This window comes from Chelonoidis abingdonii, chromosome 1 (genome assembly GCF_003597395.2).
Source record: "Chelonoidis abingdonii isolate Lonesome George chromosome 1, CheloAbing_2.0, whole genome shotgun sequence".
Taxonomy (NCBI): domain Eukaryota; kingdom Metazoa; phylum Chordata; order Testudines; family Testudinidae; genus Chelonoidis; species Chelonoidis abingdonii.
The window spans coordinates 232,920,626-232,942,477 of record NC_133769.1 but is presented as its reverse complement, the minus strand read 5'-3'; the positions used below and the strand labels follow the sequence as shown (position 1 = coordinate 232,942,477).

Here is a 21,852-nt window from a genome sequence, read left to right as displayed (position 1 = left end):
CTACCCACTTTTTATTATTGTATATTACATTTATACCAGTTAAGTGGGGAATAATTTCTATCATTGTTAAAATATCAAAAGCAGTACCACGTCATTGTCAGAAAAATGAAACCTGCAAAATATGGTGATAATGTCACAAATGTTGAAGACAACATAGTATTCTAACAATTCAAACATTTTAGTGGGGGGAAATAGTATTTATTTCCTTTAGATTTCAGATCATCATACTTGTTTAGCTGTTTGCAGATCGGTACACACTCATTGATGATAAAAAATAGTAACAAGAAATACTGCTCAAAGTGAATGATGTCTTTTGGGCACATATTTAAATATACCAAAACTGTAGAAGACATTGTGATAGGATTACTTCTGATACCTCTCAGAGATGCTATTGAAATATAAAACAGATAATTTAGGAACCAAATGAATTAGTCATATTTTAAACCACTGATTTAATAATGGTTATGACAGAATTCATGTCCCTGCAGTCCAAATTTGTTCAAGTGCTTCCAGTTTATTTTTTCTAGGGAACGATCATCTGAGATTCCCTTCCCCTGAAATATCTAATATGCTGTATATACAAAGCTACAAAGGCATAGTGGTACTATTAACTTAATGTTAAAACCTCAAGACACAGAGCTATTCAAAAAAGGCTGGATATAAAAACAAATTGAAGGGAAAGATGGGGGAAAGGCCCATTATCTTTGTTCACTGTGGGTAGAAGATTAAAATCAGATGTGTTTGCTTCTCAAACCCTTTTCAGGAAAAATCCACACACAGCTGTTACAGAATTGACTCTTTAATTAACACAATTTAAAACCAACTTAGATGGAATCTGTAAAGACTATTGCTGTTCCTAAGTTTTTGTTTTGTTTTGGATATTAACAAAGTCAACGATTTTCACTGTTGTGTGATGAGTTTTGCCAATCATTGTATGGAAGTTTGAAGCCACCTTAGGACCAGTTTAAAGTGAAAATGGTTTCAGTAGCATACATATAACTCTGAAAATAACATGAATTGGGAGATCAAAGTCCTCAGGATAATGTTTTAAGCAATTAGATAAGTTGAAGACATCTATTTAAAATCCTACAGTTTTAACAATTTTCTTTTTATAGTTTAAGTGTTCTATAGAACAAATTGTGATGCACTGATATATTTCTCTTACTTGAAACTTATTTTCACTTCTAAAATAAAGTTTTCTGATGAAAACAAGGATCCATTTTCTGCCTATCTATTCATTAGTACAATCAACATTGATGAAGATTTTTTTAAAGAGTATTTTAATTTCCTCCCTAAACATAAAGGCAATGAGAACTGAATAGTCGCTAATGGTGGCTAATAATTTGTTTAGGGCGACTTTCTGTAAAGAACATGATTCCAGATCTGGAAAATCCCCCTCACAGACCCTGTCTCCTTCAGATTTTTTGGACAAATTGATGGGAAGGACTTCAGGGTATGATGCAAGAATCAGACCAAATTTTAAAGGTAAGTTTCTCTATTGATCAACTAATTGGAAGTCTTCGTGACATACTATGGGTTTTGATAACTTTACATCTGTGGCCTGATTCTCCTTTTCACTATTCCATTTTTGCAGAACAATTATTCCATTGAAATCAATTATTTCATTGGCATAAAACTGGAGAAGCACAGTGGAGAATCAGGCTCCTGGTGCTTTAGATGGAGCCTTCTTTTGGAATGTAGCCATACATTAAACAATATACGTAAAGGATCAAGGTTTTGGTTTTGCTAGAAGTCACTTCTGGAAATCTCTCTAGTTACTGATCTAAACAATAAACAGAAGTATGTTCCAGATTCCCTTACTAAATACAACTGGATTTGCTGATTTCTGAAGTGTCTAGACAGACAGGGCCAAATCCTGAACTCTCAAGCAAATCCCAAGTAAAAGGGCTGTGCTCATGTAAAACTCTGAGAGAGATGAAGGAATTAGGGGCCAGGGCACCCACATGGTAGACTTCTTCCAGCCATTACTGGCTGTGGGGTAGGATAGTGGACATAGTCCAATTATTTTTTCATATGCTGATTTAGGGTTACCTAGGTTTGTGCTTTGGTTTGGCAGCTCCCTGCCCTGCCCTATTCTCACACTATTTTCTTTGCTGTGTGGCGAATGAGCACAAGCATCTTAGCATCAGCACATGTGAGGCTGCAGATGCTGAGGCTTCCACAGCTTTGGCCACTAGTCAGTGGATAAGCAGTGTTTCCACTGCTTTTGCCCTTTCAACATTCATGCAAGTGAGTTCAGGATTTGGTCCCCAGAAAGGGGAGATCAAGTTTTCTCTTAAGCATTTAGAATGGCTCAAGAACTCTACAGTTCTACCAAACTTGCCTTTTTTAACAAAGAAATCTAAGCTCAAAGTGCAGTTATTTTTTGAAAAGCGACTATGTGAAAATGTACTCTCTTCCTCAATAGGTCTGCTCCCCTGTGAGTATTTCAAATGAATATCTGCTGGATTTGGTGACAATTTTTTTTTACTACTTTTTACTCCTATTAATTCTGCAGTGAAAGCTATTGGTGTGAAAGAATATTGTTCAGGCAGTGGATGCTGCTAGTATGAGAGAGGGAGCTCACACATCAGTGACAGCAATGTTAATTACATTTCAAATCAAGAACCATTTTCTGCCTTCACTCTATCCTGTGCAAACTGCCGAATTTGGAATGTGGAATCTTTTTTACTGTTTACGATGCATGAGCTAGAAAGATGGCTTCTAGATTCCAAGAAAAGCTGATGAAACTGCCAGTCAAACTGTGGCCCCAATTCAGGAAAGCACTTAGGCATTGACATTAATGGCATTTAAGCATGTGTTTAACATTTAGCATGTGCTTAAGTGCTTTCCTGTAGCAGGGGCTGCGTTGTTATAGCAAAAACAACAATCCCAAATCATTTTCTGCTCTTACTCACACCACATGCCGTCACATGGACTTCAGTGAAGTTTGATAGGGTGTAAAGGAAGGCAGAATTTGTCCTGAACTGAACAGATAAATAATTGTTAAGGACAGATTCTGCCTAGCCATTCCATGGGGGTATAGCTGGGGAGGAGAATGCAAGAAGCCATCCTTGTGTACATAAGACCAGACACAGTAGCAGTCTGTATACACAAGGGTAAACAGATTGCTTCTTCCCTACTTCCTGGGGGACATGTAGCACCTCCAAAGGAGAAGGATGGGAGCAGAGAGGACTGTGGCTCTCTCTTTCGATGCACTGGTAAGCAGAGCTGACTGGCTGCATAGGAGATAATAAACTACATCCAGTAAAAATGAGGATGCTGTTCCATTCCAAAGTGCTTGACATGAGTTACTTCCAATGTCCCACCAGGGATGTGGTGGCTTCCCACTGATTCCAAAGGAGGGCTGTGCCTGCAAGGCACAGTTAAGCCTTGGATGTCAATAAACACAGAACTCCACCAGTGCTGTTTTCACAAAGTCATTTTTCAGAGCAGAACTTCACTTTGTAGCATTTTTAAATCAGAAATTCAGCTTCGATATTTGCACAACTTCCCTTCTTCTGAATCTTTCTGGGAAGGGTCTGACAGGTTATGTCATTGTTTTCTATCATCCAATCCTCTCTACAAATCCATCATGTTTGGTGAACCAGAGTGAAGATGCTGTGCATGGAGTTTTGAACTTCACACCACCAGTGAAAACCCTGAATAATCATAAGCAGTCTTATGGTCTATTTACTATATATTCCAGGTTCCAGTTAGTTAGCTGAAAAACACAGCTTTGGCCAATATCCAGATCTCATGCAAATTTTCCAAAAAGTACAAAAGTAAAAAGCATTGTCTCTCTAGTTTTGCATAATTTCCCCTTAAAATAAATACATGAATAAATAAAAAAGCAGGTGTTTTTGTACCAAGTTCAGTATTATGATCATGTTACAAAACATATTTCAGTTTCTAAGATTTTACTATCTATTTTACTTTGCTTTTGTGATCGGATCCGTCAATACAATAGCAACATTCAGAGTAGCAGAAATGTATTAAAGTGTAAAATGTCAAATTATTACATTATTGATTACATTGTATGTTTGAAAACAATATATTAAATCATTTTAAGCCAAAAAGGTGTTCAAAAAAAAAGTCTCTTAAAATAAGTCTATTATTTGACTTTGCATGTGATTATGGAACAGGTGAATATTATTAACTGCATTTTAGAAAAGAAACTGTGAACCAAAGTACCTTGGATATTGTTTATGCATTCATCCAGATTACATCTGCTTCATATCAATAACAGTTCAATCACACAGCTTTTTCTCTGGTCTATAACTGGCATTTTTTGCTTTGTCAGAAAAGAGTCTGGTATTCATGAAGAAGGCAATTCTGTTGCATCCTCTTATTTTATGTTACTGAATGTACATTAATTTAAATACATTTATGTGACAGGTTTGAAAGTCTGAGTCACTGGAAAACAGCTATTTGATTAACTTCTGACATAAAGGCAACTCGCTTTAGCGTAAGGGAAAAATGATTGTTCACTTAAGCAAAATGTTTTATACAAATAGAATAATTTTTCTTATTTGCATTCTTGAATAAAAAATTCAGATGGATTAAGTGAAAGCAGCAAGGTGAATATCAAATAATTTAAATATCAGACACTGATGACATGGTGACATTAGGTCCTTTAGCAGCAATACTGTTCAGTGTAGAGTCTTTTCCACTCTAGTGACCTTATGAATTATCACTGTCATTTGCCATTATTTTGAATAGAAAATTGTTTTCCAGTTCTTATAAGCCTAATAAGAGATTGTGTGCAAAACCGCCAGGGGATGAGAGTGATTGTCACCATGATGGGCAGCATAGGGAGCGTTAAGGACACAGTGGCAGTCTCAGCTAAGAATTTCCTTGCTTTGAGCTTTCTAAGTCGAACATGTAGGGTATGTCTACACTTCAATTAGACACCTGTGCCTGGCCTATGCCAGCTGACTCAGGCTTGCAGGACTCGGGCTAAGGGGCTGTTTAATTGCAATGTATATGTTGGGGCTTGGACAGGAGCCCAGGCTATGATATCGTCCCCCCCTTGCAGGGTCCCAGACTTTGGGCTCCAGCCTAAGCCCAAATGTCTACACCACAGTGAAACAGTCCCTTAGCTTGAGCCCTGTGAGCCTGAGTCAGCTGACACAGGCCAGTTGCGGGTGTTTAAATGCAGTGTAGACATACCCCTAGGTGACCTGCACTTTATCTTACATGTACTTAATTTGAAGGTCCTAATAGCTTAACAAAGGAAAGTGAGATGAATGTTAAACCATAAATATTTAAAGGCCCAATCCAATTCTGATTGCAGTCAATGGGAATCCTTCCATTGACTCAAGTCAGCATTGGATCAGGTGCTATCACTCAAGTTGATGTTTTTTTCTTTTAGCTACCTTGTCAGGAGAACCTTGTTTCTAAAAGATAATTAATGCATGTTGTCCTGCACACACAGTTCATTAACATAATATTAACTTCCTGTCTTAAATTACAAAAACAAAGACATTCTAAGAGGAGAGGGGCACTTTAACTTACTTCATTTTTTTTAGGGATAGCTGAAGTAATGGAAGAGGGCATCTGTGCTGTAATACGATAGCCAAGGGTATGCTTTCTGGTAGATAAGAACACAAGATAATGAAGTAATGTTGCAGTGTTCTATCATGGATTACCACCGTTCACCTCAGGCTGACTTAACATGATGTGCAAAAGCACATGCAATGGCATGATGACCATGCATATCAACAACTTAATCACAACATGAGTCATGGGGGTGACAGAAGCCTAAAATTAGAATCTCCTTGCATTTATTGATCTTTAAAGTTATTTTAATTATTTTTTTAATTTCCATTTGTTACAAATGTATAGTCTAAAATCAAATTTAAAATTTAAACACACACTACAGCAAATCAAATATGAAAAACCATTTTCCAGCTATAATAATCTGTCCTTCACACCAAATGAAGTAGGAATGAACACATCTGACAGTCTTTCAGCAGAAGTTTGCACTGGATTCTCACTATGGTTCAGTCCTGCAGGCTGCTGAGCACTGCTGAAAGCAGCATGAAGAGCCAACTAAAATGTCATTGTTGTGCTGTGTGAAATCCTGGCCCTGTCAAAGTCAATGGCAAAACTCTCATTGTCTTCAATGGGGCAAGGATTTCATCGTCTCTGTTTGCTCAGGACCTGTACACTGAGGTTTAACAAAATGGGAAAAAAGGAACATAGCCCTCACCAGTGTGAGCAAATCTCTACATCCACACTGAAAAGACCACAGGTGAGGAAGGATAATGGGTGTGAAAGGGAGTGGAGGTAAGATTCTCAGCTGGTGTAAGTAACACATCTCCATTCATTTCAGAGTAGCTATACTGATTTACACAAGTTCAGGATCTGGTTCAGTGGGCATGGGTGCTTATACAGAATTCAGTGAATGTCTTAGGTTTATTTTAGGATTTTCAATTACTCCTATTGCCAGCTAGGAGCAGCTCGCTCCAGTGTGCTTAATAGTTGCAGCTAAAGGAAAATATGAGTAGGTAAAGCTGTGAGGAACTAACCATCATATTCAGTCTGGCTGTGTTGACATGAATTCAGAGACAGGGAACCAGTGGCTTTTGCTGGGGGGATGGGTGGGGGACATGGATGACAAAGTCAGCCCAGCAAGTGGGCAGTGCTGGACAAGATGGGAAAGTGGTCTGGGTGACCTGAAGATGTATTAACACATCTTTTCTGTAGTCCATGCCAATGACTATTCCATGTAATCCTGCCGGTAATCGAAAGCCTAAGTGGAAATTCTGAGGGAGGGTGGCAGTAAGAATACAGGACCTCTTTGACATGCTGACCTCACAAGACAGTTCCCCTCTGGGGCACAGGAGACTTAGCTGGTGCAGTGGAAAGTAACATACATCTCCCTGCGCGAGCTTTGGTGAATTGATTTTTCTCACTGCCAATGGCGCATGATGGCTGTTGAGCGTAATGTTCTCACCAGCCCACAAGCACCATCTCCCTTCAGCTGTACTCCACTCTCCTTGGCTTAATTCCTTAAAGGATCATGAGGATTAACAAAACACCGGGCTCTATCAGTGATTCAGAGGCACTCTCTCACAACCCTTCTCAGCTTCCCTGAAAAATCCAGCCCTATGTGTTAATTCACCTTTCCATTTTGCTGGAATTTTATATTAAGGATTTTATGCAACATCCTCAAAATGGAATAATATTCTCGTGTTATTATTGCATGCCTTGGGACCAATCCTACACATGCCTCTGCAGGAAAGGGTGACCATCTAGATCCAGTTATGCCAGGGGCCTCCCCATCTGGCTGACTAAGATGATTATCTACCTGCTTTGAGCTGTGAGGCAGCATTAAGAAAGTGGAATGCGGAGGGGGTGGTGGTGTCTTGTGTGGGGCATGGGGTAGGGAGGATTTGGCCCCATTGTTTCTGAGGGTACACTCTATTTTGGCATAGAAGAGGTTAACAGTGTTAGTTACAGTGATGCTGTAAAACCTCATGCTCATAGCTATAGTTACATCTAGCTGTTTTCCTTTAAGTCATGATTTGATAAAGAATCTATCCATTTTTTCTGTGCACTTACATTTAGGGGTCCATCAGCAGGGCACTTTCCTTTTCCACCAGATAGTGTAGTGCTGCTATTACAATATATTGTGCGGTATCTTGCCCCAAAGCTGTTGTTTCTGGGCAAGAGCGCACGTGAAACTCACTGAAGCCTTGTGAAGAGAGAGGAAGTTTGGGCATGTAATGGCTGCAGTTGTAAAAGAGTAGTTTGCTATTATAATTCTGCCATGTCATTTTTGTGCTTAGTCAGTGGGTTTAAATCAGAATAATAAACATGGACTAAAAATTAGCCTCACAACTGTTACAGGAAATGGCTTATGCACTTTAACTCCTTGGCACCAAGTGTCAAATTTTCCCTTATGTTTGAATCCATTTGTCCACTGCAAGTACCTGAAATGAATTAGCATGTAACAAGAGGAAGAGAAGCTTTATGTGACAACGGAACGGGACTGAATGGAGCCACAGTTGACACATGACAATGTCATTTCTTGATGTGCCAAGAAGAGGCACTGTATGCAAATGACTCAAGTGAATCAAAAGATGCCAATTTAAAATAAATATCTTTTTAAAAACTCCTGTAAAATATAACAGATAAAAATTGAAAACCTCACCATGCAGCGTTGGCTATGAAACTGGAGAGCTATATTTGAGCATGGCTAACAACCTTCAATAAGGCCAGACTTCAATGGCTAGCAGCTAACGTCTCTCATAAGACCAGACAAAATGAATGTTAAAAAATTGAGTATTTGTCATATCATTCAAGATCCATAAGGGACAAATCTAACAGATGGCAAAATCCTGAGATCTCTTGATTGGGTGCATCAAAGGAGCAAAAGAATGCAGCTTACCTTCCTGCTAGTGCATCCACATTGTAAATAGGCAGGATTCTCCTTTGAGAGCAGTTGGATGACCCTGGCCAATGATCTGTCAGTCTGAGAACATGGCCACGCAGTCATCCTCCCTACATATATGCTATCATTGCCTGTGAAAGTCAGGGGGAACCCTGCTATGGGGATAAATTTCATGAACAATATTCTTCCTTGAAATACTTCTAATTGATTTCTGAGGAAGTTGTGTGCATATCTGAGTGAAGAATTTGGCTGTATATAAGGATAAACTATTAATAAACAATTGTTTTATCCTTTGTGTGAAACATAGTAAAAGGAATGCTATCCAACTTCAATCTGTTGGCATGCATAGCTCATCTTCTGTTTTAATGGATAAGCCTATATTTACCATAGCTATGCAAGGCACATCCTCGTTTCTATTTCTGTTTAAATTCCTGTATACCTGCTATAGTCTGCAAGAGCACTAGTGGGGGCTTATGTTTCATTTCCATCACTCTTTAATTTAGTAAAAGCAGCAAAGAATCCTGTGGCACCTTAAAGATTAACAGACGTTTTGGAGCATGAGCTTTCAGATGCATGTCATCTGACGAAGTGGGTATTCATCCACGAAAGCGCATGCTCCAAAACATCTGTTAGTCTATAAGGTGCCACAGGATTCTTTGCTGCTTTTACAGATCCAGACTAACACGACTACCCCTCTGATCTTCAATTTAGGGTTCTCTTCCAATATACCAGTGAGGCCAACAGGAGTTCCATGGACTGAAAGTGATCACTGTCATTATAGTGTGTTGTGTTTATTCAGAATCAGTGATTTAATTAAGTGATATCAGTGGATTTGACTGTTGCTGTGGAATATTGGTCTGCTGATGCCACTTAAACGACAGAGGAAATTTACAAAAAAGCAAATGTCAAAGCAAAACCCAAGATCTTTGATATCAAAGAAGGACACTATGATCTTTTGATAAAATTCTATTTAAATTGTTTTATTTTGATCATATCAATAGCTAAATATCCTGCATAGATTTAAATATTTCATGCAATGGAGGTTGATGCACTGGAATTACTCACCCACCTAACATCTTTATGTGTTCTGATTGCCTTAGAAAACACATGTAATTGATATATGTATAATTAATGTGTATAGATATATAATGTGTTTATGTATTTATATATAAATGTACATATACACAAGAACATAAGAATGGCCATACTAACCACTGGGTCAGACCAATGCTTCACCTATCCCAGTATCCTGACTTCTGCTAGTGGCTGGTGCCAGATGCTTCAGAGGGAATGAACAGAACAGGACATTCTTCTCTGAGTGCTAGTCCTTGTGTGTATTCCACACATGGGGTACACACACGCACCAGGCACCTGAATCCAGAAATTCTTCAAAGCAGTGTCCATTGGCCCTCATATGCCCGGTAGCTCTCCTTGTGCTCCCGACCAAGGATATAAGAGGCAGTGTGAGGCGATGCCTCTCCTGTTCCTTCTTGCCATTGCATGGCCTGAGTCAGAATGGTGTCCTCTTTCACTCTGTTGTATAACTTGCAAAGAAAGAAAACAGTGATGACTCCAGGATCTTTTTCTTGAGTGGTAATAGCTAATTTAGACCCTATCATTTTGTATGTATAGTTGGGATTACATTTTCCAATGTGCATCACTTTGCATTTATCAAAATTGAATTTCATCTGCCATTTTCTTGTGAGAAAATGTGAGATTCCTTTGTTAACTCTTCACAGTCAGCTTTGCACTTAACTATCTGGACTAATTTTGTACCGTTTGCAAACTTTTGCCACCTCATTGTGTATGTCTTTTCCCAAATCATTTATGAATATGTTGAACAGCACTGATTCCAATACAGATTCTTGGGGGACCCTGCTGTTTACTTCTCTCTTACCTGAAAACAGACCATTTATTTCTACCCTTTGTTTCCTATCTTTTAACCAGTTACTGATTTATGAGAGAGCCTTCCCTTTTATCCCATGACTGCCTACTTTGCTTAAAAGATTTGATGAGAGATTTTGTCAAAGTCTTTCTGAAAGTTCAAGTACAATATAGCCACTGGATCACCCTTGTTGTCATGTTTGTTGATGCCCTCAAAGAATTCTAATAGATTGGCGAGGTATGATTTCCCTATGCAAATGGCATGTTAACTCTTCGCCAACACATTGTGGTCACCTATGTGTCTCATAATTCTGTAATTTACTATAGTTTCAACCAATTTGCTTGGTACTGAAGATAGGCTTGGTGGCCTGTAAAAGCCAGGATCCTTTTTTAAAAATCAGTGTCATATTAGTTATTCACCAGTCATCCTGTACAGAGGCTGATTTAAGCGCTAGGTTACATACTACAGTTAATAAATAGTTCTGTAATTGCATATTTGAGTTCTTTCAGGCCACTTGGGTGAATACCATCTGGTCCTAGTGACTTATTACTATTTAATTTATCAATTTGTTCAAAAAACTCCTCTACTGACACCTCAGTCTGGGACAGTTCCTAAGATTTGTCATCAAAAAAGAAAGGCTCAGATGTGGGAATCTCCCTCACATCCTCTTCAGTGAAGTCTGATGCAAGGAATTCATTTAGATTCTCCGCAATGGCCTTATTTTCCTTGAGTGCTTCTTTAGCATCTTGATCATTCAGTTGCCCCACTGATAGTTTTGCAGGTTTCCTGCTTCTGATATACTTTAAAAAGTTTCTGTTAGTTTGTGTTTTTTTAGTTGCTCTTCAAATTCTTTTTTAGCCTTTCTAATTACACTTTTACACTAAATTTGCCAGAGTTTGTTTCTTTCTATTTTTCTTAGTAGGATTTGATTTCCAGTTTTTAAAAGATGTCTTTTTGTATTTAACTGCCTTTTTTACTCTGTTAGGCATGGTGGCATTTTTTTGGGTCCTCTTACTGTTTTTTTTATTTGGGATATATGTATATATAGTATGAGCCTCTATTATTGTGTTTTTTAAAAGTTTCCATGAAGCTTTCAGGCATTTTGCTCTTGGGACTGTTCCTTTTAATTTCCATTTAACTAGCCTCCTTGTTTTTCTGTAGTTCCCCTTTTCTAAGTTAAATCTTACTGTGTGGGTTTCTTTGGTATTTTCCTCCCTACAGGGATGTTAAATTTAATTATATTATGGTTACTATTGCCAAGTGGTTCAGCTATATTCTCCTTTTGAACCAGATCCTGTGCTGTACTTAGGACTAAATCAAGAATTTCCTCTCCCCTTGTTGGTTCCAGGACTAGCTGCTCCAAGAAGGAGTCATTTGTGGTGTCTAGAAACTATCTCTGATCCCATCCTGAGGTGACATGTACCCAGTCAATATGGGGATAACTGAAATCCCCATTACCAGGGTCTGCTGCTGCTCCCCAGCTAGAAGCGTGGGCTGCCACACCCAATCTCAGTTAAGGAGGTTTACTCTTTTATAACAAAGGTTGACAAACAAGCAGAAGGCAATCTTAAGTCAATACCTTGTCTCTGGCTTCAAGGCCACCTTTCCCTGTGGTCTCTGGCTCTCCAGCTTCTGGAAACTTCCTTGTCTCTTCTTGGAGCGAAAGCTGCCCTCTTGTATTTGTAAACAAGCACTTATAACATTTGTCAGTATTTAGTTGTCTGTCTCCATGTGATGTAACCGAATGGGACTCGTTCTCATTTGACTTTGGTTCCTACCTGTGTATAATCAATGTCTGTCCTCTCCTCTTTACTAGGATATAGCATAGCCCCTTTAATACATCCTTCCCTAAGGGATGTGACTATCTGAATTGTGTGCTCCTCCACACCTGTCAGATTTCCCCTATCCCTTAGTTTAAAAACTCTTCTATAATCTTTTTAATTTTTCATGCCAGCAATCTGGTTCTGTTCTGGCTTAGGTGGAGCCCATCCTTCCTGTATAGACTCCTCCTTTCCCTCAAAGTTCCCCAGTTCCTAATAGACCTAAATCCCTCCTCAGAACACCATCATCTCATCCATGCATTAAGGCCCTGCAGTTCTGCCTGTCTACCTAGTCCTGCACGTGGAACTGAAAACATTTCAGAGAATGCTACCATGGAGGTCCTGGATGTCAATCTCTTATCTAGCAATCCAAATTTGGCTTCCAGGACCTCTTTCCTACCTATCCCTATGTCATTGGTACTTATATGTACCACGACCGCTGGCTCTTCCTCAGCATGACATATAAGTCTGTCTAGATGTCTCAAGAATTCCACAACTTTTGCACCCGGCAGGCAATTCACCATGCAGTTCTCCCTGTCATCACAAATCCAATTATCTTTATTTCTAATAATTGAATCACTGATTACTATTCCTTGTCTCCTCCTAACAACAGGGGACCCCTCCCCCCAAGAGGTATCTTTAGGATATCATGACATCATATGGAAGGAAGTTCCGAACTATGAGATTGTTTCCCTCCACTCCAGTTGGATGTTCTCCTTCTGTGAGACTTTCATCTTTCTTAACATCACAGAGGCTGAGACCAGGGATTGGACCATTCTACTGGGTCCTGGAAAGTCTCATCTATGTACCTTTCTGTCTCCCTTAACTCCTCCAGTTAAGCCACTCCGGTCTCAAGAGCCTGGATTGGGTCTTTGAGGGCCATGAGCTGCTTGCACCGAGTGCACACACATGATACCTGCCAACAAGGCAGGTGATCTTACATACTGCATTCAGTGCAATAATCTGGATAGCCACCACCCTGCTGCTGGACATCTGCCTGCATTATTTTAACTCTTGCAGGGTTGCTTCGTTGTTTATTTGTTCTCTCTCTCTGTGTGCTTGTTTGTTTGTTTTGGGTGGCGGGGGCGACTATTGGCTTAAGTTTAGAGAATGTTTATTAGGTGTATCTGGCTCTCATGCTCCATTTCTGAACTCTCTTACAAAACTCCCATGTTTGCTGCTCCTATTTGCTAGCTCCTCAAGCATTTTTTAGGAGCTAGCATTTTCTACTTTTGTTCTCCCTGAGTTAGCCATGTCCCTTTGTCAAGGGATCAAAAAGGGATTAGGAGTCAAAGGATGGCAGGCTAGAGCCTCCTTAGGAAGTTCTCAGCCTTGCCTAGGAGGTCGCAAGGCTCAGCACACAGCCCCCTCCCAAACATAGCACATTACAAACGTCAATTAAGCAGGCACAGAGCAAGCAAACAGGCATACAACAACAAACTAAGAGAGAACAAACTCACCCCCAGGGTCATGTAGTCTCCTCCTTTACTTGGAGAACTCCCTTGCAAAACTGCCCTGATTTGCTGCTCCTGTTCGCACATAAATGCACACATACTCACAGGGCCGGTGCAAGGATGTTTTGCGCCCTAGGCGAAACTTCCATCTTGCACTCTCCCCCATCCCCAAGCCCCTGCCCTGAGCCCCCCACAGCAGCTCCCCAACCTCTACCCAGAGGCAGCCCCCCCCAAATCACCCCTGCTCTGCCTCCACCCTGAGCACACCATCGCTGTTTCACTTCTCCCGCCTCCCAGGCTTGCGAAACCTAATCTGATTGGCGCCGCAAGCCTGGAAGGTGGGAGAAGTGAAGCAGCTCACTCCTGCTCCACCTCCTCCCCGAGCATGCAGTCGCTGCTTCACTTCTTCCACCTCCCAGGCTTGCGGCACCAATCAGCTTAGGCACTGCAAGCCTGGGAGGCGTGAAGCAGCCACGGTGTGCTTGGGGAGGAAGTGGGGCAGGGGTGAGCTGGGGCGAGGAGTTCCCCTGCGTGCAGCCCCGCCCTTACTTACTGCAGGCGGCCCTCCCTGCGCACCCATCCCAGCTCCCTCCCCCGAATTGCCAGTGGTGACCAGGGCAGCCGAAGATCCGGCTGCCAAGGTTGCTGCCAAAGAAAATGGTGCCCCCCAAATCCTAGTGCCCTAGGCAACCGCCAAGGTTGCCTAAATGGTTGCACCAGCCCTGCATACTCATAACAAACTGAAAGTGTGGAGGGTCCATGGCTTGCAGGGACTTCATATCATGGGAATTTAGCTGCAACTTTCATTTCCAAATGACAGTAGCTCATAAGATCAGGCCAGTCTGAGGTGTTTTTCTGGGGGACCCCCCTCCCAGCATATTTACCCTATGCTCAAATGTTAACTTCCTGTCTCAAAACAAACCTTTTTAAAACTTTGATCAGATTGAATGGACTATCTACAGCCACATAGAAATAGCTGTGAAGAAGAATTTTGCACCTTTCATGATACATACCCCCTTGGAACTACAGTTTTGCCACGCTTTTAAAGTGTGCGTGCTTCTTTTGTATGCTCAAAGCAGAATATTAATTCATTTTTCTATAGATGAAAAGCTAAATATTCTTTTGTAAATCACTGCAACTATAATTAATGTAGGTCAATTTCTGCCACTCTTACATTAATTAGCTCCTTATTCTGCATGCAGTTCCGTTGCTCCATGGGGCTACTTGTGCAGTAAAATGCTATTCAACATGAATGTTCAAAATGCAAAAAATCTAGAACTTCTGTGCCTGTGTGAAGCCTCACTGAAGTTCTTTGCAGCCTCCAATGAGCACCCTCTCCCAGAAGACATAATTTCAGTAAAGCAGGTAATCAAGCACAGATTTAAAATGCACCGGTTAGTTCAGTTTACAAGATGGTCCCATTTCTTTTCACTTAATATACGGGAAGAATTGGTGACAATGACAGTTTATTGGTGAAATGAATCACTGAAGTGTGCTTGAAGAAGGAATTTGAATGAAGAGAGGGTGCTCGGTTGGTGCATAGGGAATGGGAAACTGTTCCATGTATAAGAGATAGCACAGAAGGAAAGTATAAAGGTGAGTGGAGAAGGATAATAGTGAGCATTAATGTAGAAAGCAGTGGTAGAGTTTAGGAACAATTTAGAGAGAGTAGGATGAAAAGAGAGCAGAGTTATACAAGGCCATAGAGGTGAGGACCAGCAGCTTGAGAACAATACATAAGTGACTAGGTAGCTAATGAAGGCATTCATATAGGGAGTGATATGAGCTGAGAAGGAAGGGGAAATTATTTTCAGAGCAGCATTCTGCATGGATTGCAAAGGGAACTAGTGGCAATACAAGGAGGTTAAAGAGCGGGAGGTTGCCATTACGGAGGTGTTCAAAATGTAGAGAACTGTTCTAGTGGTAGAGGTAAGGTGAATTATGAAGAAATTAAGTGAAAAGCTGGCAGACTTTGGAAACAAAGTGAAGGAACAGGACCCAAGCAGAAAGGAAAAGAGTCAAATCTGTTTCTGAGTTTGGGCACAGGGATAATAGGGAGAATAGTGGAATTATTGATCAATACAGGTCTTGATCCTGTATTCACTGAGCTCCAAAGCTCCAATTCACTTCTTTGGTAAAGGATCAGGCCTTAGAGAAGGGAGGGAGTGGGAGGATTTGGGTGTGAAACTAAGGAATTCAGAAATAAGACATCATATAGTTTGTGCAAATGTATATGGGTGAAAGTGATCATGAAAGAATAGATTTCATTATTCTAATGAAAGAAAGGAATGGGAGCAGCAGAATAAGAACAACAGACTTCAAAAAGCAGCCTTTAACAAACTCAGAGAACTGGTAAGCAAAGGCCTATGGGAAGGAAATATAAGGGATAAAGGAGTTCAGGAGAGCTGGCAGTTTCTCAAGGGAAAATATTAAAGGCCCAACTGCCAACTATTCCAATGTGAAAGAAAAATAGAAATAGGGCTGTGATGGGCTGCCCCTCTTTTAAGGTGCCACCTGATGTACTGAGATACTGCTGAGAATGCCTGTTCTGCCAGCCTGGACCCCCTTTATGCTATCTTGCTAAGCCAGGCTCTTAAACTTCTTCTAGCACACACAGGCAGGGCCACACCCAGCTGCAGAAAGACACAAGCACTGAGATCAGCTTTGGGAAGACTCAGCTTAAGGGACTTGCCCAGCACTCAGGTGTCCATCTCCCTTGGAGTGCAGACCCAAAGGTATAGCGTCTTGTGCTGTATAAAATAATCTGCACAGGGAAAGCTCAAAAGCTCATAAAAATCCGCCCTCTTCCTCAACATGAAGAGAGACGTGCACACCTTCTTGCCCCTGCCCCCTGTTAGAAATGGCACAAACTGGGTTTAATAATAAACCCAATACATTTATTAACTATAAAAGGCAGATTTTAAGGGATAGAAAACAGAACAAAGCAGATTACTAAGCAAAAAAACAAAAAACAAACAAACAAAACAAAGCTAACAAACTAAGCTTGATTCACTAAAGAAATTAGCGACAAATAGTAATTTCTCACCCTAAATGTTTCTCAGGCAGATTACAGAGATTCTTGGAAGCCAGTTGCACTGCTCTGCAGCTTGAAACTTCACACTCCTCACAGGCTAGACACCCTTCCAGGCTGGGCTCAACTCTTCTCCCTCAAGTTCAGTTCTTGTTTCCATGTGTTTCCCAGTGTCTCTTTGGGAGGGGAGACAGAGGAGAACCTTGATAATGTCACTCCCCTGCCTTATATAGCTCTTGTATATGGCAGAAACCCTTTGCCTTCCAGTGGAAACACACTGGCATTCCAAGTGGGGAGAGGGTCCAGTACCAGGTGACCCAGTCACATGTCTTTGCAAGGTCATAGCAGTCATTACTTGCAGGCTGCTTGGAGCATCCACAGGAAGACTAAGCTCTTTCACAGTCCATTGTCTTTGCTGATGGGCCATCAGCCCTGTTTGGCTTTTTCATTGTTGTACCTGAAGGGCTAGTTGCGGGTGTCACCCAGTAGCACATTTGAAATACAAATATATGGTCAATATTTCTAGCTTCAGATACAAAAATGATACATGCATACAAATTAGATAAACACATTCAGTAGATCATAACCTTTTCAATGAGCCATCTTGCATAAAGTATATCTCAGTTATGACATATCCATATCATAAGTATATTTCCATAAAGAATATGGAGTGTAATGTCACAATAGCTCCATCAGGAACTTTTTAATGACCTGAAAAGCAGAAACAAATCCTATGAAAAGTGGAAATATGGACAAATTCCCAAGCAGTAAGACAAAAGAATAGTATAAGCATGTAGGAGATAAAATCAGGCTAAGGCACAAAATAACATACACAAAAGGGATGTAAAAAGCAGTAAGAAGTTGTTCTATAAATACATTAGGATGAAGGGAAAGTTGAAGGAAAGTGTAGATCCTCTACTTAGTGGGGAAGAAGAGCCAATAACAGAGAGATCAAGAAGGCTAAGGTGTTTAATGCCTCTTTTGCTTCAGTTTTTACTAAAAAGGTTAATGGTGACAGATTCTCAAAACAATTAATATTAACAACAAGGAGGAAGAAATGCAAACCAAAATAGATTCATAGACTTAAGATCAGTAGGGACCATTATGGTCATCTAGTCTGACCTCCTGCACAGTGCAGACCACAGAATCTCACCCACTCACTCCTGTAACAAACCCCTAACCTATGTCTGAGTTATTGAAGTCCTCAAATCGTGGTTTAAAGACCTCAAGGTGCAGAGAATCCTCCAGAAAGTGACCCATGCCCCACAGAGACAGAAGAGGTTAAAGAATATTTAGATAAAGTAGATGTATTCAAGTTGGCAGGTCCTGATGAAATTCATCTTAGGGTACTTAAGGGACTAGCTGAAGCAATCTTGGAACTGTTAGTAATTATTTTTGATAACTTGTGGAGGACGGGCGAGGTCCTAGAGGACTGGAGTACCTATCTTTAAAAAGGGAGAACAAAGGAGACCTGGGAAATTACAAACCAGTCAGCCTATATTAGAGTCCTGTAAAGTCTCAGCTGGAAATCTATGTCCAATTCTGGGCTCCACAACTTAGAAAAGATGTGAACAAACTGGAGAGCATCCAGATGAGAACAACGAAAATGATAACAGATTTGGAAAACCTGACCTATGAGGAAAGGATAAAAAGACTGGTTATATTTAGTTTTGGAAAAAGAAAACTGAAAGGTGATCTGATAATCTTCAAATATGTTAAGGTCTGTTTTAATGAGCACTGTGTTCAATTGTTCTCCATGTCCACTGGAGGTAGGAAAAATCGTAATGGGCATAATCTGCAGCAAGGGAGATTTAGATTCGATATTAGGAAAAACTTTTAAGTATAAGGGTACTTAGACTCTGGAATAGACGTCCAAGGGAGGTTGTGGAATCCCTGTCATTGAAGGTTTTTAAGAACCAGTTGGACACACACCTGTCAGGGATTATCTAGGCTTACTTGGTCCTGCCTCAGTCCAGATGACTTCTCAAGGTCCCTTTCAGTCCCACATCTCTATGATTCTATGATTCTACATTAAGTGGGGGAGTACACAGAACAGAACAACGGAGCAGTGCATTATGACTGAAAATTGAATTGTAGAGTGGATTGGTGAGAATTTCAATATGAATCTTTTTTCACATTAATCCACACACACAAACACCTATCTTTCTTTCACAATGCGTCTTTTGTTTATCACTTGGTTCTACTGTGTGGTAGTTTGGATGAGCACTAATAAAAAAATATTAAAAATAATGGTGCATGGGAGGCGTTTGGCTGATCCCATGCTGGAATGCAAATTTCATGATTTTTTATTTGACCATATTAAGGAACTTCTCATTGTAACATGTTCTAGGGATACCCACAGCTCTGAGCCACTGTGTTACCCCTCTGCCTCAGCAAGAGTAAATTTTGCTGGAGATTAGACTGTGTCAGCTCCCTGACACACCAGTCTGTTTTCCTTACTGGCAAACTTTTTGAGACTCTACCAGTCTTAACCTTGGCTAGCGGTAATAATCAGTGAACTCCAGCCTCCTCGGAGATGTCTCTTTGCACTGCACAGCACTTATCTCTGTACATTTACAGACAACATTAAGTTTGCTGCTCTTTGATAGAGTCAATAAAATACAGCTTATTAACTTACCTAGTGGAAGCACATCCTCTCCTTCAAACACAGTGCTGAGGTGGTTTATAGTAAAAATAAAACACATTTATTAACAGAGGGTCATTGGTTAAGTAATCGCAAGTAGAAGGAATAAAGCTGGAAATGGTTACAAAAAAGAAAAAGTGAAGATACGCTTTCTAATGTGTCAGAACTAACTCAACAAGCTACAGTTTTTGTTCAAGGTAGTTACCTCACCACTCTTCCTTTTCTAGAAATAGCTGCTAACTCTTAGCCTGGGTCCTCAAAGAGTCCAAGGTCCTGGTTTTCCTTGTCTCCTCAGGTAAAGGATAACTTAGTCTTTCAGTGTGTCCATATCTCAAAGTCTGGCCATGTTTTCAGGGTTAAATTTATCCCCTGGGATTCAGTCTCCTGCCTCCTTTCAGGGGCTGACCCCATCTTGATTAAGGTGTGCCTGGGGTGCTCCTATGTGGTGCTTCCAGATGCAATTTTACGATATAAATGTTCTCGTCCTGCAACTCTTGATACAAATGAATAGTCCATTGAATTTGGTCACATGTGATTTGAGGAATCTTTCCTTTGTCTGGAGAAAACCTGTTTATCAACTCCTGACATGCCTGGTTTAAACACCTTTTAGTCACAAACTTTAAAGGATAATATCCATGAGTATCCATAAAGCCACCCCCAGTATTGTCATATACATTTCCCAAGGATTTTATTGACCATTGTGTTATTTCAAATGATCCCTTACAAGGTATATTTTGTACAAATAGCATTGCAGTAGTGTGTATGGTGCTGAGGCTCACACTCATGCCTTGGCACAGATTGTGCACTTTACATGTTGATCAACAGCACAAAGCCATTCATGCAAAGCAACTGGCTGTTTTCATAGACTATTGGGAAACAACTGCCTTTGCAATCTGCTCACACTGATAGTCCTGGAGCTGTCAGCTGTCATGCCTGAAAAGCTGCTACCTTCCCATTCTCTGGTTCCAATGAGCACTCTCTAGAGACCAGACAAGGAGCACACTCCTGGGTCTTCACACGCCAATCAATAATAAAAACAATCAATTCAAATTCCCAAAAGGAAGAAATAAGTGGTAACAATTGCTCTGTTACAATGGCGTAATGAAGACAGATTTTCAGAGCTAAATGGCTTGCAGTGGAGTGGAATGGAAGGGCATGAAAGAAGAGGACTCGCAAGGTATTTTTGGGTTGAAATATATAGGAAGAATGAAAAGTGTAAGACAAAGTTTTCAAAAGTGAGATAGGCATTTAAGAATCTAACTCCTATTACAAGTCAATGGGACTTAGACTCCTAAATCAGCTACGTACTTTTAAATTTTTACCCATAGTCTATTTTAGTGCATAGAGATTTATGCATGTAACTTTATATTATGAAAATAAGGAGACTGGATAGCTCAGGAGATTGGCAATTGCATATAGAGCTTTCACCTCTAGATCACTGGTCTATGGGCAGAACTGCTAAGCAGAGACTCAATGTTAGACAGACTAAGGGCTTGTCTACATGTCAAGTTACTGTTTGCTGCACAGTAACGTCCGATGTGATCACTGCTATAGTGCAGTGAAAGTTCTGGAGAGCAGCTTAGCGTACTACTGCTTCAAAGCCTAGTATACTAACCCGCGCTGCAGGACTTTCACAGCACTGATCGCAGGGGATGTTATTGCGTGATAAGTTGCTGTGCGGTACATTCATACATTGGTTTGCTGCAAAATAATTTACTGTGTAGACAAGCCCTAAGTGAAATGATCTCAGTACAGTAACCCTATAATTGGCTCCTACATGCATTTCTACTGGGAATCTCATCAGAAAGGGACAGAAATTAATAGGCATGGTGAATGTACTCTCCTATAATTCCAAGAGATGGTCCCTCTAGTGCAAAGCTGAGGCTCTTGTGTGGCATGAAGAAACTTACCCCACTCCTCTGGTTCCTGTCCTAGGACAGAGGTCATCACTCTTCAGGGATATTAATCCAGCAACTTTCAGGAGCTCTTTAATGCATATAAAAATTGGACTTAACTGAGATTTTCTTTCCTCAAAACTTTGCTGGGATTTTACCTACATGACTCTCATTAAATTCAACAGGAGATACTCAGGCAAAACCATATGCAACACTTCAAAACTGTATTGCTGAATGTGTAGTGTTTGACCTCAGTGTATGTCAATATGCAGATAGCTCTGGTAGTAGCTACTGGAGAGGAAATGCTTCTTTTTTGTGACTCATTCTGTAACCACCTTGATCTGTCATGTCTCTGTCTTTGGTGGGAGGACAGGAAGTTCTTGGTGAAGAACCTTTAACTCTGGAATTTGCATCTCTTTGGTCTGACAGTCTGAGTCTATTGACATTGAGGGTATATGTTGCAAGGCTGTATATTTGCTCAGGTTTTTTCCTGGGGTCAATCAAAGGCAGGACACATGTTAACCTTTGAGTGAGGAAAAGAGTTCTGTTACTATTGCCCATTATGTTTATTTAGATTGATAGATTGACTGATTGATTTTGTGTACGTGTGTAATTTTTTATTGTTGATCTGCATAGGCAAAGGATATTAGGCACACGATCTACAAATTGAAATGTAAGTAAAAATTGAAATGCCTCTCAGATAAATAAGGACGTACCTAAAT

General features: G+C 40.4%; 1 protein-coding gene across 5 annotated transcripts in view; it reads left to right on the top strand.

Moving 5' to 3' along the window:
- The window catches only part of GLRA2 (glycine receptor alpha 2), a 169,320-nt gene that overhangs the window by 1,468 nt on the left and 146,000 nt on the right, over nucleotides 1–21,852 (top strand). For 3 of the 5 annotated variants that reach the window (XM_032795938.2, XM_032795937.2, XM_032795936.2), the window contains exon 2: nucleotides 1,352–1,485. In XM_032795938.2, coding sequence (XP_032651829.1) covers nucleotides 1,352–1,485 — 134 coding nt within the window. Of the gene's footprint in view, nucleotides 1–1,351; nucleotides 1,486–21,852 lie in introns of those variants that run through there. The other 2 variants (XM_032795939.2, XM_032795942.2) reach the window with 2 other exon arrangements.